This window comes from Typha angustifolia, chromosome 4, assembly GCF_048772165.1.
Source record: "Typha angustifolia cultivar Huaian chromosome 4, ASM4877216v1, whole genome shotgun sequence".
In the NCBI taxonomy this organism is placed as follows: domain Eukaryota; kingdom Viridiplantae; phylum Streptophyta; class Magnoliopsida; order Poales; family Typhaceae; genus Typha; species Typha angustifolia.
The window spans coordinates 9851854-9869061 of NC_133242.1; the positions used below are offsets into that span (position 1 = coordinate 9851854).

Here is a 17208-nt window from a genome sequence, read left to right on the forward strand (position 1 = left end):
TAGCTTTTGAGGGATGCTCTAAGTTGGTGAATTGCTTTTGTTCCTTTAAAGTAGGGAGATGAGATAGGAATCTTATCTTTGTGTCCCTATCATGCAAAGGAATTCTGCCTTAGAAAAAATATAGTGGAACTTAGTGCCTATGTATCACCTTTTCTATTTAGCACTTCCTCTTGATATATTTGCTAATGTCTTCTGTTAGATGGATTCTGAATCATTTCCTTCTATTGATCAATTGATTGCCTATTGTTAGGTGTGGTTGCATGGATCTTATCCTCCTTTTAGAGGGAGAAATTTACTATAAATCTTCTGTTGATTTGTTTAAAAGGGGTAGATTGATGAATCTGAACATATAAAGAACATCTTGGATGGGCAAGATACACAGCTTTAACCCTTATTTTGCCAATTTTCAATTGGATGCAACTTTTTATGCTTAAGATAGACATTACCTACAAAGCTTTTGTAGATGGGTCTGTGGCAACTTGATCTACAAGTTTATTAAAGATGAAGCAATCTGGTATGAGATTAAAAATGCTATTTGATCATGTAGTGCCAAATTTTCTTGCAATGCCACTGATACTTTAACCTTTAAAGATTGGAGGCAGTCTGCAATTCCAAGCTATAGTACTTCACGTTTGTCTTTGCTGATATCTTTTGACTATTAAAAAAATTGTTCAGAGTTCTGTGTCAAAAAGAGAGAAAAAAAATCTAGGGATATGTGAAATATAGTGATAGTTTAAGGGGTCTAAAAGTAACTATTCCAATAGTTTAAAAGTTAATAGTGGAGCAAACTGTATGTTGCTGTACTAACCATTGCTGCGGACAATAGTAGATAAGAATCCTTAATAAAAGAATAGTAGCAAAAAGAAATACCCAGATGTAAGAACAAGATGGACAAACTAGTAACAGAATAAATTGTTCTTCTCTTCACAAAAAAAGGAAAAAAAAGTTCTTACATGAGTCAATTATCATTTATTTCTCAGCCTCCACAGCCATTTGCAAACATAACAAGAAAAAAGCGAATCCTTATCCATCACTCAGAACTTGGTTTGAAATTGTCCTGGAAATGTTTATGGGCTGGAAATCTTTCTCCCAAAAACATTTCCAGTCTTCATCTCTTATACATCATATAAGAGGCTGAACTTCATAACAACTGGAGTCAACAGTATAGCAGAACCCAAGGCAGCTCCAAATATACGGTGCGATATCGAATATGTTGCGCTCAGCTGTGGTTTCTTTAGAGGTAGATGAGGTGATAATGGCCGATTTGAGACAGCTCCTTTAGTAGGGGCAGATAACATCTGGCTCGAGTGCAGGGATCGGTTTCCATTAGGAGATATTATTGGCTGGGCAGTCTTTGAAGGAATCGAAGCGTAAGGAAACCTCGTCTGAGTTTTGTAGCCCCTAAGTTGCTCAAGGCTGGGTAAGGGCCGACCAAACCCATCTGTGCTGTTCCTACCAAGGCTACCTGAAGTATATAGCATGCTGTTAGTAAATTAGTAAGCCTACCTATAAGAAAGAGCAGATGACCACTTGGTGAAGTATAAGATATCAACATGTAAATCTACAAAACTAAGCAGTCAGTGGCCTTGTTCCTTAATTGGGTGATAGGAGCCAGGCACAGTGCTAGCTGAAATCAGTGGAAATATTTTAAATCTTAAACACAGCAGGGTTGTCTCAGTGCAGGAATAGCATATAATGTTGCAACTTATCATGGAAACTGACATGTATAGAACTCAAAATGAGAGACCCAGGGTTATGAAAATTAGCAACTTCCATGAGATGCCAGTATGCCACCAAAGGGATTAACCGACTATAGAACATACAATCAGATATATCTCAAGACAGAATTCGAATATGTTGTTCAAGAGGGTCTACTTATCTAGTATTCATCAAGACTCGATTTTTATCTTAGAAAAATAAGGATTAAACTCATGAGAAGAATATGTTCCAGCTAAAAGAATAAATTTCTCACCGCGAAGTGCAAATGGAGCATCTCTCTCTAAGGCAGAACGAGCATTCATCTTAACCTTTTCTGCTGCAGTAAAACAAAGGAATCAAGTCATGGTGGTCAGTTATGAATTGAGAGTCAAAGAAACCTAGGCGTTGCCTAGCATATTATATGACATTATGCTACGAGAATGCTCTCAAACTTCAAATAATGAAATTAATTATAGATATCCTCAAAATGATAGCTTTTAATGGCTTGTTCCGTTTTAGTAGTTCGTAATACTACAATTCTTCGCCATTTTGGGTTTTCATGCACTAATTCTAGAGGGGCCTATGCTACCCAACTGGCAAGTAGGCACTAAGTAGTCCCTCACCTCCAGCCCATTGGCCTACAATCTTCAGTGCTTTGCTTTGTCAAATGAGCATGGCTCGCTATCTCAAGTTTTCACACTATGGGAATGTTTAGTTACAGGGAAGTGAGAGAAGTGAAGTTCATAGTTTCAGGAACTGTCTCAGTTTCTATTGTTTACTCGCAGGAAGTTCCTAGCTTGTCTAACTTCCCCTAAATCATATGAGTTCCTACTTCTGCCTAACCCGCTTCCTCTCTAGATGAGGAAGAATCCACTTTCCAACTCTAATTTACACTCAATGCTTTGCATGTGAGCACTAGTTGCTAATAATTTTATCTCTCAACACATATTATTTATTTATTTATTTCAATTTTTTTCCCTACATGTATCTCCTTCTAAAATCCCTTATCTATATGTAGATCCCTCTAAAATTAATATTTATGTTTATATCCTTTAAAACATTTAGTTTTATGTGGATACCTTTAAATTTTTTTTTTCTAGGTATGAATATCCCTCAAACCTAAAGGATATTCATCTGCATGTGATTCATCCACCAAGGATATTGGCCATATCCCTAGCCACTGTTCAGATACTCTACACCATCTGGAACAGTTGTTTTGTCATCTAAAAATTCCTTCTGTTGAATTAGCCGTAATATTCTTAAGTCTAAGGTTATGTTCTGTAATTTCCTTAGGAAAGGGGGGAACTAGTCAGCCTTAAGCCCAATAATATCCCATGGGATAACACATCCAAAGGGATCACTAGTGCTCTCCCTTAATTCATCGTATCTTCAGTTTCACTAGACTATATACAGGATAATCAAAAGGGAGGAAATTATTCATATGAAACAACAGATTCTGTCATTCAGATTTATGCCAAGGATATGAATAGTTACAGAAAAAATTAGGGCAAAATAAAAAATTCCTTATCCACTCCCTCTGGACAAAGAATACCACCCTCCTCATAGGATGCTATATCCTCACTTTGGTATGATATAGCATCTGGTTTGGATTACATACATGATGCACCATCTTTTTCATGCCAACGATGATATATGTGGGATCTACCAGATTGATACTCCAATTGCACCTCCCATCCCAAACAATCAAACCAAATTAACATAACTACATTTGATCCACTTAATACCATAACTGAAGTTGCTGCTTCAAGGACTAGTTTCAATTCCACTTGACTACTTGAGTGGATTTACCTTAAGCAAGGAAACTAGGAGTTCACTGAAAGAACTAGCAAATTACAATCTCTTTATTCATACTACAATTCAAAGCATTTATAATTTGTCAGATAGCCCAATAGCCCATCAAACATCTTTGCACTAGACTTACTTCCATTGCATATAGCACAAATCAATTGCTCTCTATGTCATCTTTATTACATCTACTTATAACTTCCAGTGGCACTTAAAATCGTAATATTGCTTCTAGAGGTTGTCTCCTATTAAGCAGTGACATATATCATAGTCTAGTATAGTCTTTGTTTGGCGGATATGGAACGGGAGGTTGGATTATCGATTTAATAGGCCTCACGTATCTTATAATTGAGACAAACAAGATGAATGGGATATGAAATCCAAATTTTATGCCATGTCCAAAGAATAGGGGATATAGCAACCCATGGGAGAGGTGGCATTCTATATCCAATGAGGTAAGAAACACAACTTATTAATAAAATGGAGCAGCTCGGAAAATAAATACAGTAGTTGCTGAACTTGTGTAGCTACAATGTTAAAGCGACATCAAACTTCTCAGCAAAATGAGACAAACTGGCAAACCACAGTCTTCAACTATACTTCATTGCAAAGCATCATTATACTTTCCTACTCCCCAATGTAGCCTTTTTGATGAAAAGGATTGCAGATTCACCAACAACTCAGTAACAAAATGAACAAAGAAGTTCCACAAGATGGCCCTAAAGAAGGGCTTTCACTTTTAGCACAGATTTAAGTTGTTAATTGTAACAATTTTAGATAAGAATCGATAAGCCATGTGTCTAATTAATCCAAATCAAAGTACCAAGCCCAACTTAATGTAGGAATTAAGAAAGTTCAGATTTCGAACTTAGACCCAAATTCAACCTAATAGCTAGATCATGGATCTTAGGTTCCGAATCAAATTATAAGGTATACTGTCAACTCTTTCATGTGTAGGGATTAAAAATTATCTTCCCTCATACATATTATAAAAATACTCGATAGTCATGAAAATAGTACCCTCTACGACTACATATCCCAGATTAGCGTGAGCCTCCTGCGCTAGGATACCCTTGTATGGTTCAACTTCAGACACATGCTTAATTGATCTGAAAGGTTTACCATCATCTATCAGGCAATCTGCCTTGACATCCAACACAGATTACTTATCAAGAACTTCCTGACAGCGAGGAGTCAATCACCAGAAGTACTTATCAGGCAACAAATAATGGTATTCAAGCATTTTTCCAGAAGTACCTCTAAAGAAAAGGTTCTCATAAAATTAGGCCATAAACAGGGAGAGGATTCATCAAGGATACCAAGCATACAAATCAAAATCAGTTGAAAATCAGGTCTTGGGATCATATCACACTCATCCATAACACACTAAACCAATTGCATTGACAGAACAAAAAAAAATCAAATCAGACCTTTACACAAATCATGGTCCGTTCTTACCTTCTGCCATCATAGCGTTCATTTGCATCGCCATCCAAAAAGACCTACCAGAACCTGCAACAAGAACTCAGATATAGACTAATATCACAGCTAAATCAAGGATTCGCGATGCGATCTAAGGTTCGGATTTTGACCTACGTTGGCAAAACCTCGTTTAGGAGCAGAGCAGAGCAGCCCACAGGATTTGTGTTCTCTTTTTCCCTGTAACTCGAAAATGGTTTGTATTCCAAGGGCCCACAACCTGTTCGACGAAATTCTCCACCGGAGTTCATAGTAAACGGTTCAGGATCCGAGAAGGCCACTCGTGAGTCGTGGACCTGATCGGACCAAAACGTGGGTCGGGTTTGAGTCTTCCACCCGACCCGTTTTTGAAGCCCAGTTATTGTATCACGAGTTCTAAGTATTATGCCCAGCAAAAAAAACCTTTCAGTTTTTTAATTAGCAGAAATAGAAATAGGCCCTCCATTTATTAAATTGCAATTTCAGTCATTTTTTAATACTAATTTAGTTAAAATAAATTCTTAAAAGATTGCTATGTATAATACTATACAAAATATGTGTTTTAATTTAAAAAAAAATACGTATCGAGATTTAAAAAGAACGTCACGCATCACATATGTAATATTTATGCACAATCTATGTAAAATATATGATGTAATTTGTAATAATGTACGCATCGATATTTCAAAAAAGATGTCATGCATCACCTATGTAATTTATAAAAAGTATATTCTAAAAACGTCAGCATTACATATGTAATATATATGCACAATCTATGTAAAATATATGCTACAATTTGCGACTATGTACGCATCGATATTTCGAAAAAGATGTCATGCATCGCCTATGTAATTTATAAGCATCCTTATGCAAAAGATACGCTCTAATTTTTAACAATATGCACATAAAAATAATAAATTAGTTAAAAAAAATTTAAAAGATTTTTTGCTGTAAATTATTACTAGACTACTTTTGGGCTTTAAAAAGAAATATAACTATAGCATTAATCGTACTCGAATCTTTATATTAAAACTTTGACGTAAATGCCTCTTGTAATCCAAAAGGACTAAAAGATAAATAGATACTTTTATAAACAAAAATATCATTTAACACCATATACATCATGAGAGAAAATTACAAATAGAAACCTACACTCTGACTATATTATAAATGAAACTCATTTTTTAATTATTTATAAATAAAGTCTCGCATATCCACGAGGGGCTCCAATTATAGAGCCAAGAACCCGATGCACTCCGATGCAGGAATCTATATTTATTATTTAATTAATATAATATATATTTATATATTATATTTTAAATTACTTAATAAGTCCTCTTAATATTATAATTTTTTAATAGAAATATTTAGTTAGAAAACTCTCATTGATATCTTTATAATACGACTAATATTCAATAGTTTCATAAATAATTTTAAAATACTGTTTTTTAATTAAAAATATCGAAATTATATTACATGAAATAAAATTAAAATATTTAAAATAACTTAAATAATTTAATATTAGACTCATTTTAAAGATCTCTATGGTATTATTTTTATTAAAAAGTAATTAGAAAAATTAATTATATTTTTAGTTTAATTAATTAGATTATTTAATAAAGGATACAAACAAAATTTAAAATTTTAGATTAAACTTTTGTAGGGTAAAATTGATATTTCTAAAAGTTATAAAGTATTGGAGCTGAGCTCTAAATTTTTAGATGGGGCTCCAAGTTTGAAGCTCCACTATAGTTGGCTCCAAATTTGGAGCCCGATTGGAGCTCTACTGGGCTCCAAATTTAGAGTTTTGGAGCTCGGTTGGAGATGCTCTAAGTTATTTTTATCTCAATCCTCTCACATAACACTTAAGATTAAACAACAATATATTTTTTTAATCCATTGATCTTATGAGATTGGGAATTAGGATCAACATTTTAGATTTTAAATACTTGATTTGATCCTATCTGGCTAGAAACCAGTGTTTTAGTCTATCTCTAAATTATTTTTGAGGCTAAATTTAGTTATGTGATTGAGTTAATCGAGTTAAATAATATCTATAAGGGTGTGGCAAGATACTCTATTTGTAAATAATAATAAAAGAATTTTATTTATAATATAGTGAAAATATAGAGCATTGTGTGTAATATCTTCTAATATTAACTGCATATAACTTATCTAATAACAAAATAAAAAATTCCTATAACACCCTATTTTTTAATAAAATTGTAGTTTATACTCTACATTTTTATTACTTACAAATCGAACCTTATGATTTAGTGAATAATAAACAGAAACACACTATTATTAGATCAGTTAGTTAAACTTAACTAAATCTATGAATTAAATTACCTATACTAAAATAATTATAAAAATACCTTCAACCAAGCCATACTAAGGGCATTTTAGTCATTCTAGAAATAAGAGCATTTTAGTCATTTTAGAACTAAAATATCTCTATTTAATAGAATATTTTTATGGTGGTGGTTCAAATCTAACATACAATATTTTTTGTATATATCCGCTAAATTATAGGACCCGATTTATAAATATTAAAAATATAAGGTGTAAACCATAATTACATTATAAGACAGGGTGTTATATACAAATTTTCCAATAACAAGAGAAGGGCTTAGGGAATGGGCCAACTTCTTCCAACATCCAAAGACACTGCCCACATTCTATGGAAACCCAAATAAGCATCAAAACTTTGCCACATTCTATGCTACATCTTGAGACTTCGGGCCGGGTCAAGTCGGGTTCGGGTCGAATCCTTCTTTTTCTTTTATTAATTTGTCTACGATCATTTTAAATTTTGTATTTATATGTGTAGAACTATATCTATCGTACCCTAGTATAAGCCGATACATTTATCAGACATTTTGTCACAATTTACTCCGTAGTTATTATACATAGTAAAAATAGGTGTAGAATTACTCTATATAGTAAGTGCGAATTTGAGTTTTAGGTAAATTTTAGTATCAAATGTCATAAAAAAAATACTCTATATATACGAGCATATATATGGTATTCATGTGGAGAACCAAATCCAATGCAATCTCCCTTATCCCATCACATTCGAAATCAAATTCTTTGGTCAAATAAGAAATCCTAGTATCAGATTCGATGTGGGTGAATCTATATAATCAGTTTAACCGTCAGTTGAATGTGCATCAGACCATCGTACTAATATTTGCTCTAATTCGTTATTGCTTTATGTATCTCATTTAGAATGTGATCAGAGCTGTTGGATACGAATGATCTGAATAAGCCTACCAGGATTAAATTAGTTCTTGGAAAATGTGTTTTGAAACCTTCAATTCTTTTATGCCAACCAGAAGCATTAAGAAATTTTCAAATTGAGTGACTTGCCACCATGAGAGAAGTTATCAAGAAAATTCTCAACTACTACAAACAACCAGACAAGTAAACTTGACCTCAAAGCATAAGCATAGGAAGGGTATATGATAATCTATTGTTCTTTTTTTTTTTAAATTATCATCCATGCAAATTCTAGGCATCATTAGTGCATCCAGGATTTATAAACTATGCTAATTAAATAATCATCACTGACCATGACTTTGAAAGGATGTTCTGAATGTTGAAGTCTTATATATTTCTTCTTTTGTGTAGTGCTAAAGTCTGACTAAATATGACTATGATCATTGGTAATTTTTCTTAGGGACCAAACTTTCTCTCAATATTTTTAGTTGCTTTCGGAACTAAGTTTCCTACGTAATAATATATAACATGCCTTTAACACCGTCTCCTTACATCTTTGATACCGTATGTACACAGATGATAAATAACAGGATATGCGACTCAGTACAGCGATATTAACAAGATATAAATCTAAACACACTAGCTATAATATAATATAATGTATATCATATATTTAACAAATAATACAAACAACTCCATCTTTTTAATGTCAGAAATCAAAGTTGATGAGATTGGTGATCATTCTTTATCAAGTAGTGTATGATTTCTTTTCTGTGCAAATTTAACTGTTTTATAATTTGATGGTTGGCAGGAAGAGCACATCTCCAGTTACTTTTGTTCTCCTTGAATTAATTCAAGTGGCCTAAATGTCCTTATCCAATCCAACCTCCATTTGGCCCTTAAAATGTAGTCTTCTTCATGGTGTTGAAAGAATTAAAGTACCCTTAATTAGCTTTCATAGATTGTTTATTATAGCTGAATGGAGCATGTACATTGCATACAATAGAGATATGTCTTATACTAAACTATGGAATAGTATACCAAACTTTGTTCTTGTTATATATAGTCTATTCAGCTTAAGAGCAGTTAGGTATGGGTTGTTGATTGTGATGCTAGATAGTATATCTTGAGAGGGAAGTTTTCTAACTATATAAAACCTTCTAAATATTCTTTCCATCACTCATCCATTTATTATTATTTTTTGTTAAAAAATATCACGCCGATCAATTTTATTAAACTTTTTCCATACCGTTTTATTTAGTATTATACGTAACACTTAATTAAGGTGTCAAAGTGTCGTAAAAACTAAATAAGAAAGTTAATATGAAAATGAGCAATAGTTCGAGTAAAGGTTTTAGATGTAATTACCCTAATCCATGAAATATTCCCAAGAAGCACACTAATTCAATAACAAGAACTTGGTGCTAGCTTATTGAAAAGTTGTGCTTCAATATTTTCTCATCAACTATTTGAGTTGATATATATTAGACAAACTTGAACCTTAAAACTCCTGAGTAGATTAATGAACATAATTAGTACAACTTATGCATTACAAAATAGGGTGTTTAGTTCATGATAACATAATTTTTTTCTCTAATATGATTCATGAAAATGACCTAAGAATACTATCATATATATATATATATGTAAAACTTACCTTCCTCATGCTTTATTTTCTTTAATAAAAAGGTCAGTGTAATATATGCCAACTGTGATTCTTTTGATACTACTTTTTAATCAAAGGTTTAGTTAGTTGAGGTATGTGCATGCAACTGGAGCTTTTGGGTAAAGCTGCAACTTCCTGAGTTGATGTAAATGGCATACAACTTTCCTTTTATCTCTATCCAAGTTGTAAAGGACTTTTGAAAGGGAAATCAATGCAAAGCTTTTCCAGCCAGTGCCCAGAATGAACATTGTGAGTTGTAATTGTACATCTCTGTTGGCAAAACAGTGCAAGGTGTAAGTACTTTGGCACAAGGAAAGAATAAAGGTTGTCTTGTCAAAGGTTGGCACAGTTGGACTAGGAAAGCTGGAAAGCTATGTTCCAATGGGTGGTGGGTATTGTGACATCCTTGTAGAGTGAACTACATATATATATATATATATATATATGATTACTTGCAGTTGTGCCAATTTCTTATAGTATAGCTATACTTATTTGTTATAGAAGTTATACTGGTATAAATTATTAATAGTATTTTTTATAAATTAATATAGTACATAATAATTATATTTGATGTGATATAAGATTAAAATGATAGTTTGACATATGAGTAAAATAGTATTTATTAATAATAGATTGAAGTGATATCTTTTCAAATATAACATAGTAATTGGTAAATGTAAAAATATTGGATGGAAGAGGATATGAGAGTACGGGTGAAAATGAGTCGGATTAACTTCGATCCGATTCACTATCTGACCTGATTTAGATTAGATTCGGGTAAAAAATTCTTACAGAATCTAGATATGGAATCAAATATAGGTAGAAGTTTTGGAAAAAAAATAATCGGATGCGGATTTAGATAGGGGCAAGAAATTTGGATATAGATACGAATACGGATTAGATATAATTTTCTGATTATCGGATATCCATTTATGGGAATATTGTTTGAATAATTTATAGTTTTTAATTTGCTTATTCTATATAAAATGTATAGGAATCGCACGTTAGGGATATGATACTTATTGTCGGTTCACTATTTGACAACTTAAACTTGTGGTTAATGAACAATTAGCTTATAAACCAATTCAATCAATCATGATCTACATAAAATATAAGTAGGAATGCAACTAAGACAAATATCATATGAATTGCACCTTTGATAATGCAACTACTTAAACCTATAACATAGTAGAAAAAGAAGATCAAATCATACAATCTAGATTCTTTGAGGTTTTCTAGTCAACATTTTAGGTTCCAAATTTCTTCAAGCTTGGCCTAAATTAAGCTAAGACCACAATATCTTATTCTACTAGGGAATCAAATCTATGACTAATTACATAAGGGTGATGATTCATGCAAGAGCCAAAGAGACTATTGTAGAATAAACACACAATTTATTCTAAACTAATAGCAAATGGGCTATTGCTTCATCTTGTTTCACTCCTCATTATTGCACCACCTCTTTATAGGAGTACTTTTGCCACTAAAAATAAAATAAAAAAAGAGATAATTTCTCAAGCTTGAAATGATCATTTTGATATACCCTAGTCATCATATTTGATCTTTAAAAAATAAATTACTTGGTAATTACTATCCACTAGTTGATCACCACTAGACCTTAATTGAAGATTAGTGACAAAGATGTTAGAGTGATATTTTAGCCAACAACTTGCTCCTTTATTTGCCTTCCTTGCCATTTTCCCTATGCCAAAACCCTTTAAACTTTGAACCACTTTCAACCTTATCTTTTTCCTCTAACCCACTTCATGAGAGGCTTGTGCTTTCTATATGCATGAACACAAGTTCTATGGCTTCTTAAAGAAATGGATAGAAGTGGGACATCTTAACCACCAAGCCAAAATACACAAGCCACTCAACCCAATGTATAAAGTATTGTTGTTGATGACCTATGGTCCATGCTACCAAATCAATTAAAGTACCACTAGGCCTTATATTAGAAATCACAGGATAAGGGTAATTGATTGAGCATTAATGACACCATCCTATTGAATTCATATGGCTTGCTAAAAGAATGCACTTAATTACATTTGCATCTCCTGAACTATAACTCAGTATTGCGAAACACTTCTTAACGACTTAAATATATTAGGATGTGTAGTGTGATTATGATAATAATATAGGAGGTAAAAGTATAATTGACCTAATTATGATTTATTTTCGTCTGCCGACGGCTAGTTTTAGCATCAATCGAGACGATTAATATTCATTTGGGAGATAATTGAGCAGGGATTCCTAATTTACACCTAGCAGCTGGTTTGGCCTATTAAGCTACTTTGCTAATATCTCTAGCTTTGTCCTAAGCATTTGCAAGACAATTGACTTCCAACCAAATTTTGTGAGCTATACATATAGACATGCCTACCTATTTGTTTGGTACAAAAGAAATATCAAAAGCTAGCATAAAAATCTTTTTTAATAAAAAATTCTATAAAATATATGTCGTCAGTTATCTAACAACTTAAGCTTGCGGATAAATTGACCGGCTATCGAAGTTTCCAAGATTTACAGTAGGGACAGAGAAATGCCTCGTAACAACTTAAGCTTCCGGATAAATTAACCAGCTATTGAAGTTTCCAAGATTTACAGTAGGGACAGAAAAATGCCTCGTGACAAGAATTATTAATTTTTTGCAATTAATTATTTCTCGATAAAATAGTAAAAACTATTTGTAATCATAAAGGAAAAGACATTCTTATATAAGCCTTGATCTGAACTAACTCATAGCTAGGTGAGCTAGGAGAATGAAGAAAATAATTGTCCTTATATAAGCCTCAAAGGAAGAAAATAATGTACAATTATTATAAGAAACCAAAAAAATTCTAACCATAGTGATACACATAGATATCCTTTGAGATTTTTCCAAAGGAGTCATTAGGTCTTCATTCCCTTGAATTATTATACTTTGGAAATTTCTCATCAAATGTCTACTTAGAATGAGTCCAGTTGATTTATTTGAATTCAACCTATTTCTCTTTTATAGGTCTGGAATTAGACAATTAATTAGATATTATATTTGGGCACTTGGATTAATTCCATCATCTATCAAATCTGGTTTACTTTACATCAACGTAGGTTTATTATTTTAATGGTGTAAATAGGAGAGGACAAAAGGAGGATAAACTGTATAATTAAGCTAAAAAATTTAGGTTATAATTTACCTCAGCATAGTATGATTTAATTTTAACTTATCTGTAGCTCTGTGTACTTCACACGGTGTGTTTGTTTGATAGAAAGTGGAGCTTAATAAAATATATTTTTTTTATAAAAAAATAAAATTATTTTTAGTAAGTAAAAAAAATACTTTTTTAATTTATTTTTTATAACCAAATCTAAGAAAAATAGAGAAGATGTATAAAGTGGGTAATTAAGTCTTCTCATATTATGATAGTATTCTTACAGGGGTAATTAAGTCTTTTTATATTTTTGAGTTTGAAGAGAGTAAACTATAGGTAGATAATTAAATTAGCATTATAAATCCTAAGCAATTTAGGCACATTATAAAATTATATTCTTCTCTTTTTTTTAAAAAAAGAATAAATTGTATAATTAAGCTAAAAAATTTAGGCACATTATAAAATTATTTGTATATAAGACATATTCTAATTTACCTCAGCATAGTATGATCTAATTTTAATTAATCTTTAGCTCTGTGTGTTTGGTCGATAGAAAGTAAAGCTTAATAAAAAATATTTCATAAAAAATAAAATTATTTTTAGTAAGTAAAAAAATTACTTTTTTAATTTATATTTTATAACCAAATATAAAAAAATAGAGAAGATGTATAGAGTGGGTAATTAAGTCTTTTCATATTATGATAGTATTCTTGCAGGGTAATTAAGTCTTTTCATATTTTAGAGTTTGAAGAGAGTCAAGTATAGGTAGATAATTAAATTGGTATTATAAATCGTAAGCAAAGGCTTTGGATAAACGCCAAAGGGGGTTAGCATGGGGGTGATGATTCCAGATAGCCGGCATTTTGGACCGACCAATCCCATCTCTCCACGTGCGGTCAACTACCCCGCGCCAAACCCATTCGTCTCCCTCCCCAAGCCGTCTATTTCGTACCATCCGGTCGTTACCACCCCCATCAACCAACGTCACACAGATAAATTAATTAAAAATTAAAATAAATAAATAAATAAGTTATAATAATAAGTACCCAATTATGCCATCACAAGGAATAGTTATATTAGAGAGAGAAAGAAGGAGATAGATAGAGTGAGAGAAATCAAACACCACTACCTCCGCCTCCTCTGTAGATGGCCCGGGGGAGATGACTCACCTGACTCGGGTCATCGTCCGGGTGGACCTCCGGTGGGCTCGCCTCGTGCGCCGATTCTTCCGCCTCATCCTCGACCGCTTCCTCGCTTGCTCCGCCGGCCGCTACCGCCGACTCGGCTCCCGCAGCTCGTCCTCCCCGGCACTTCTGGCCGTCGTTGACAACGTCCCGAATGAACCCCCACCGCCCGCCTCGGTGTCCGCGCCGCCGCCCTGCTTCGCGGATAGTGAGGCGGACGCGGCCGCCGACCTGGTGTCCCTGAAGGTCAGCCTCCTCGGTGATTGCCAGATCGGCAAGACGAGCTTCATGGTAATTATCACTAATCATCTTGTGCTACTCTTGGTTAATTATGCCGATTAGACATTAATTAACGTAGTTAATTTGCGTTAAATTGAAGGTTAAGTATGTGGGGGATGTGGAAGAACAGAGAGGGCTAGAGATGACAGGATTGAATTTGATGGATAAAACTTTGGTGGTCAGAGGAGCAAGGATTGCATTCAGTCTTTGGGATGTTGGGGGTAAGGGTTTTAACCTCTCAAATCCATTAATTTGATCATCTTATTGTAGATTAATAACCTATTAATCTGGATTAATTTCATGAAGGTGATAGTAGATTTCTTGATCATGTACCAATTGCTTGCAAGGATGCTGTTGCAATTCTTTTCATGTTTGATCTCACCTGCCGTTGCACTCTTAATAGGTTAGTTTTTCTTTTCTTTTCTTAATCCTATTCAGAATAGTTCAATGAAAAACTTATCAATGTGGTGATTTTTTTACTTGGCTCAGTGTTATAAATTGGTATCAAAGGGCAAGAAAATGGAATAAGGTAAGTTTATTTTCCATCTATTTTTCACTATTCCTATGTTTGAGTTATATAATACTTAAACTTTTTTCCCTCTTTTTTTTCATATAGACTGCTATTCCTATCTTAATTGGAACAAAGTTTGATGACTTTGTTCAGCTTCCTCTTGAGATGCAATGGACTATTGTTAATCAGGTAAACTAATCTTTATTCCTCTTTGAAGCATTTATTAATGAAATTATTATTATTATTGTGCCTTCTAATAAGTTGGATATATGTGAGCATAGTGTTCATATTTGATTCCATTTGATTTATTGTTATGAGATTTATTTAAGCCTCATACTAGATATTCTAGTTGTTGTATGGATATCAAACTTGGTGAATTGAATGGGAGCCATAACTTCTATTGCAGATCACAGCAATAATAGACATTGATGGAGACTATGTGCATTTAATCATGATTGATTCTTTAATGCATTGGGGGAATGGATTGAGTAGCTACAGTAAGAAATTAAGAATGTTGTAACCTTTTCTTCTTGCCACTATATTCTTTAGGATATTATAATTGTTACTAAAATCTTTTGACTCTTTCAAAATTGTCATTAAGGTTAAATTATAACAAAATATTCGGAGAATGTTCCTAATTGATGTTTGTTAAAGTCAACAAATACTTGCCAAGGACTAAAATACTCTCGTTTCTTAAAGCTTAGGGTGTAAACTATTTATCATTTTTATTTTATTTTCTTATACTATAATATGGTTAATATAAACTATCTTTAGTACCAATTTAAATAAGTTATATAAACAGTTTCAAAAATATAGCAGCAATTATAATTAATATATTGAAAGCTTTTCAGTGGCAATGATATGAAAAATACTAGCCTACCAACTATTTGGACTATGAACATTTCTGCATAGAAAAAATAAATTTGATATTATTGCATATGGCTATTAAAGTGAGGTAGTGGTCCTCGTTTACTCATGTAGGCCATTTAAATTGTGGTATTGGGAAGTAGAGTACTCAAGAAGTCCTATTGTAGGGGTCCATTCTGGAAATAATTGAGTCACAATGTGTCCAGAGGAGTCCAATTTTGATTGCAACTCTTTTCTACACCATAATTTTTATCCAAGTCTATCATTTATAGCTACTCTTTGATCTCTCAACTTTCCATTTTGATCATTATAATATAATAGAAAAGTATATGATATGAGAATATTGAGAATGATTCTATGTACATGTCCATTTGCAGGCCAGGGCATATGCAAGAGTGATGAAGGCAACTCTCTTTTTCTCAAGTTCTACTCACAATATAAATGTTAACAAGATTTTCAAGTTCATCACAGCCAAGCTCTTCAATCTGCCATGGACTGTAGAGAGAAACTTGACGATCGGAGAACCGATAATAGATTTCTAGTTTCCTTTCTTTCTTTCTGTTTCCTCTCTTTGATTTCTCTTGCTGATGCAAGATTGTATATAGCGAAAATTGGGTGATAAAAATCTCAAGCACTCCTCCCTTGTTCGGCATTTTTTTTCCTTTTTCTTTCTTTTCTCGCTTTTGGTTTTGGTTGATTGGGAGGGGAGGAGGTGGCCTAGAATTGGATAGATATAATCCATTTGTGTACCTCCATATCCACAGTTTTCGAATAATGATATGTATGAGGACATATTTCTCAGAAATGCATATGGAAGTTTCGGAATATATCTGGTAGATATTGATATAGATATGAAGCTATCATGGTATGTAGAAAAAAAATGCTCTTAAGCATGTGTGCATTAGATACAGAGAAATTTAACACTAGAGTTCAGAAAAAGAAGATATCCGCATATGATTAGTTTTCTTCATACTTCTGATATGATATGATACGATAGAATTGTCTGAATTTTCCACAAATTTACAAGAAAAGAAAAGAAAAGAAAACAAGTTACCAGTCAATAAGAAATCTTAGTGGTCCTCAAGATCCACTGCTTGGTTCTTCTAAGATTCGGCGAAAGGCTGACTTCTCACATCAAGCCCTGAAAAGTAGGAAAACTAAACTTTCTGAAATCAGGTAGCTAATATATTTAAGTCATTTCATTTGTAATTATAACTGTGAATAAAAACAGTCTCTAGAAAGTGTTTCAGGGATCAGACAACCAAGAAATCTACTCATATCTAGTGTAATCACAAAGGTGAATTAGAGTGTAATGAGCTGCACATAATCTTTTCTGCAAAATTCTCTCTGAATATAGTATCTTGATCTCTGAAAGTGATATGCTGC

General features: G+C 32.9%; 2 protein-coding genes across 2 annotated transcripts; one reads left to right on the top strand and one right to left on the bottom strand.

Annotated features, from left to right (window-relative positions):
- Positions 1 to 877: 877 nt before the first annotated feature.
- On the bottom strand, positions 878 to 5211 carry LOC140759722 (succinate dehydrogenase subunit 3-2, mitochondrial-like). The gene is made up of 4 exons (XM_073096353.1): positions 5097 to 5211; positions 4963 to 5016; positions 1973 to 2035; positions 878 to 1465 (listed from the first exon to the last, which is right to left on the bottom strand). The coding sequence occupies exons 2-4, from the start codon at positions 4994 to 4996 to the stop codon at positions 1116 to 1118; spliced, it is 447 nt and encodes a 148-aa protein (XP_072952454.1). The 5' UTR covers positions 4997 to 5016; positions 5097 to 5211; the 3' UTR covers positions 878 to 1115.
- Positions 5212 to 14051: 8840 nt separating this feature from the next.
- On the top strand, positions 14052 to 16672 carry LOC140758950 (septum-promoting GTP-binding protein 1-like). Its single transcript, XM_073095368.1, has 6 exons — positions 14052 to 14456; positions 14545 to 14665; positions 14751 to 14847; positions 14934 to 14973; positions 15061 to 15144; positions 16200 to 16672. The coding sequence occupies exons 1-6, from the start codon at positions 14142 to 14144 to the stop codon at positions 16362 to 16364; spliced, it is 822 nt and encodes a 273-aa protein (XP_072951469.1). The 5' UTR covers positions 14052 to 14141; the 3' UTR covers positions 16365 to 16672.
- The last annotated feature ends 536 nt before the right edge of the window (positions 16673 to 17208 follow it).

Bases quoted from the DNA above. Each gene is read 5' to 3' on its own strand.
- LOC140759722 (XM_073096353.1), bottom strand. From the start codon at position 4,996: ATGGCGATGCAAATGAACGCTATGATGGCAGAAG. The intron at 2,036-4,962 runs GTAAGAACGGAC...GTTTTACTGCAG, and splicing joins GAACGCTATGATGGCAGAAG to CAGAAAAGGTTAAGATGAAT. The intron at 1,466-1,972 runs GTGAGAAATTTA...TATATACTTCAG, and splicing joins TGCTCCATTTGCACTTCGCG to GTAGCCTTGGTAGGAACAGC.
- LOC140758950 (XM_073095368.1), top strand. From the start codon at position 14,142: ATGACTCACCTGACTCGGGTCATCGTCCGGGTGGACCTCCGGTGGGCT. The intron at 14,848-14,933 runs GTTAGTTTTTCT...TACTTGGCTCAG, and splicing joins TGCCGTTGCACTCTTAATAG to TGTTATAAATTGGTATCAAA. The intron at 15,145-16,199 runs GTAAACTAATCT...GTCCATTTGCAG, and splicing joins AATGGACTATTGTTAATCAG to GCCAGGGCATATGCAAGAGT.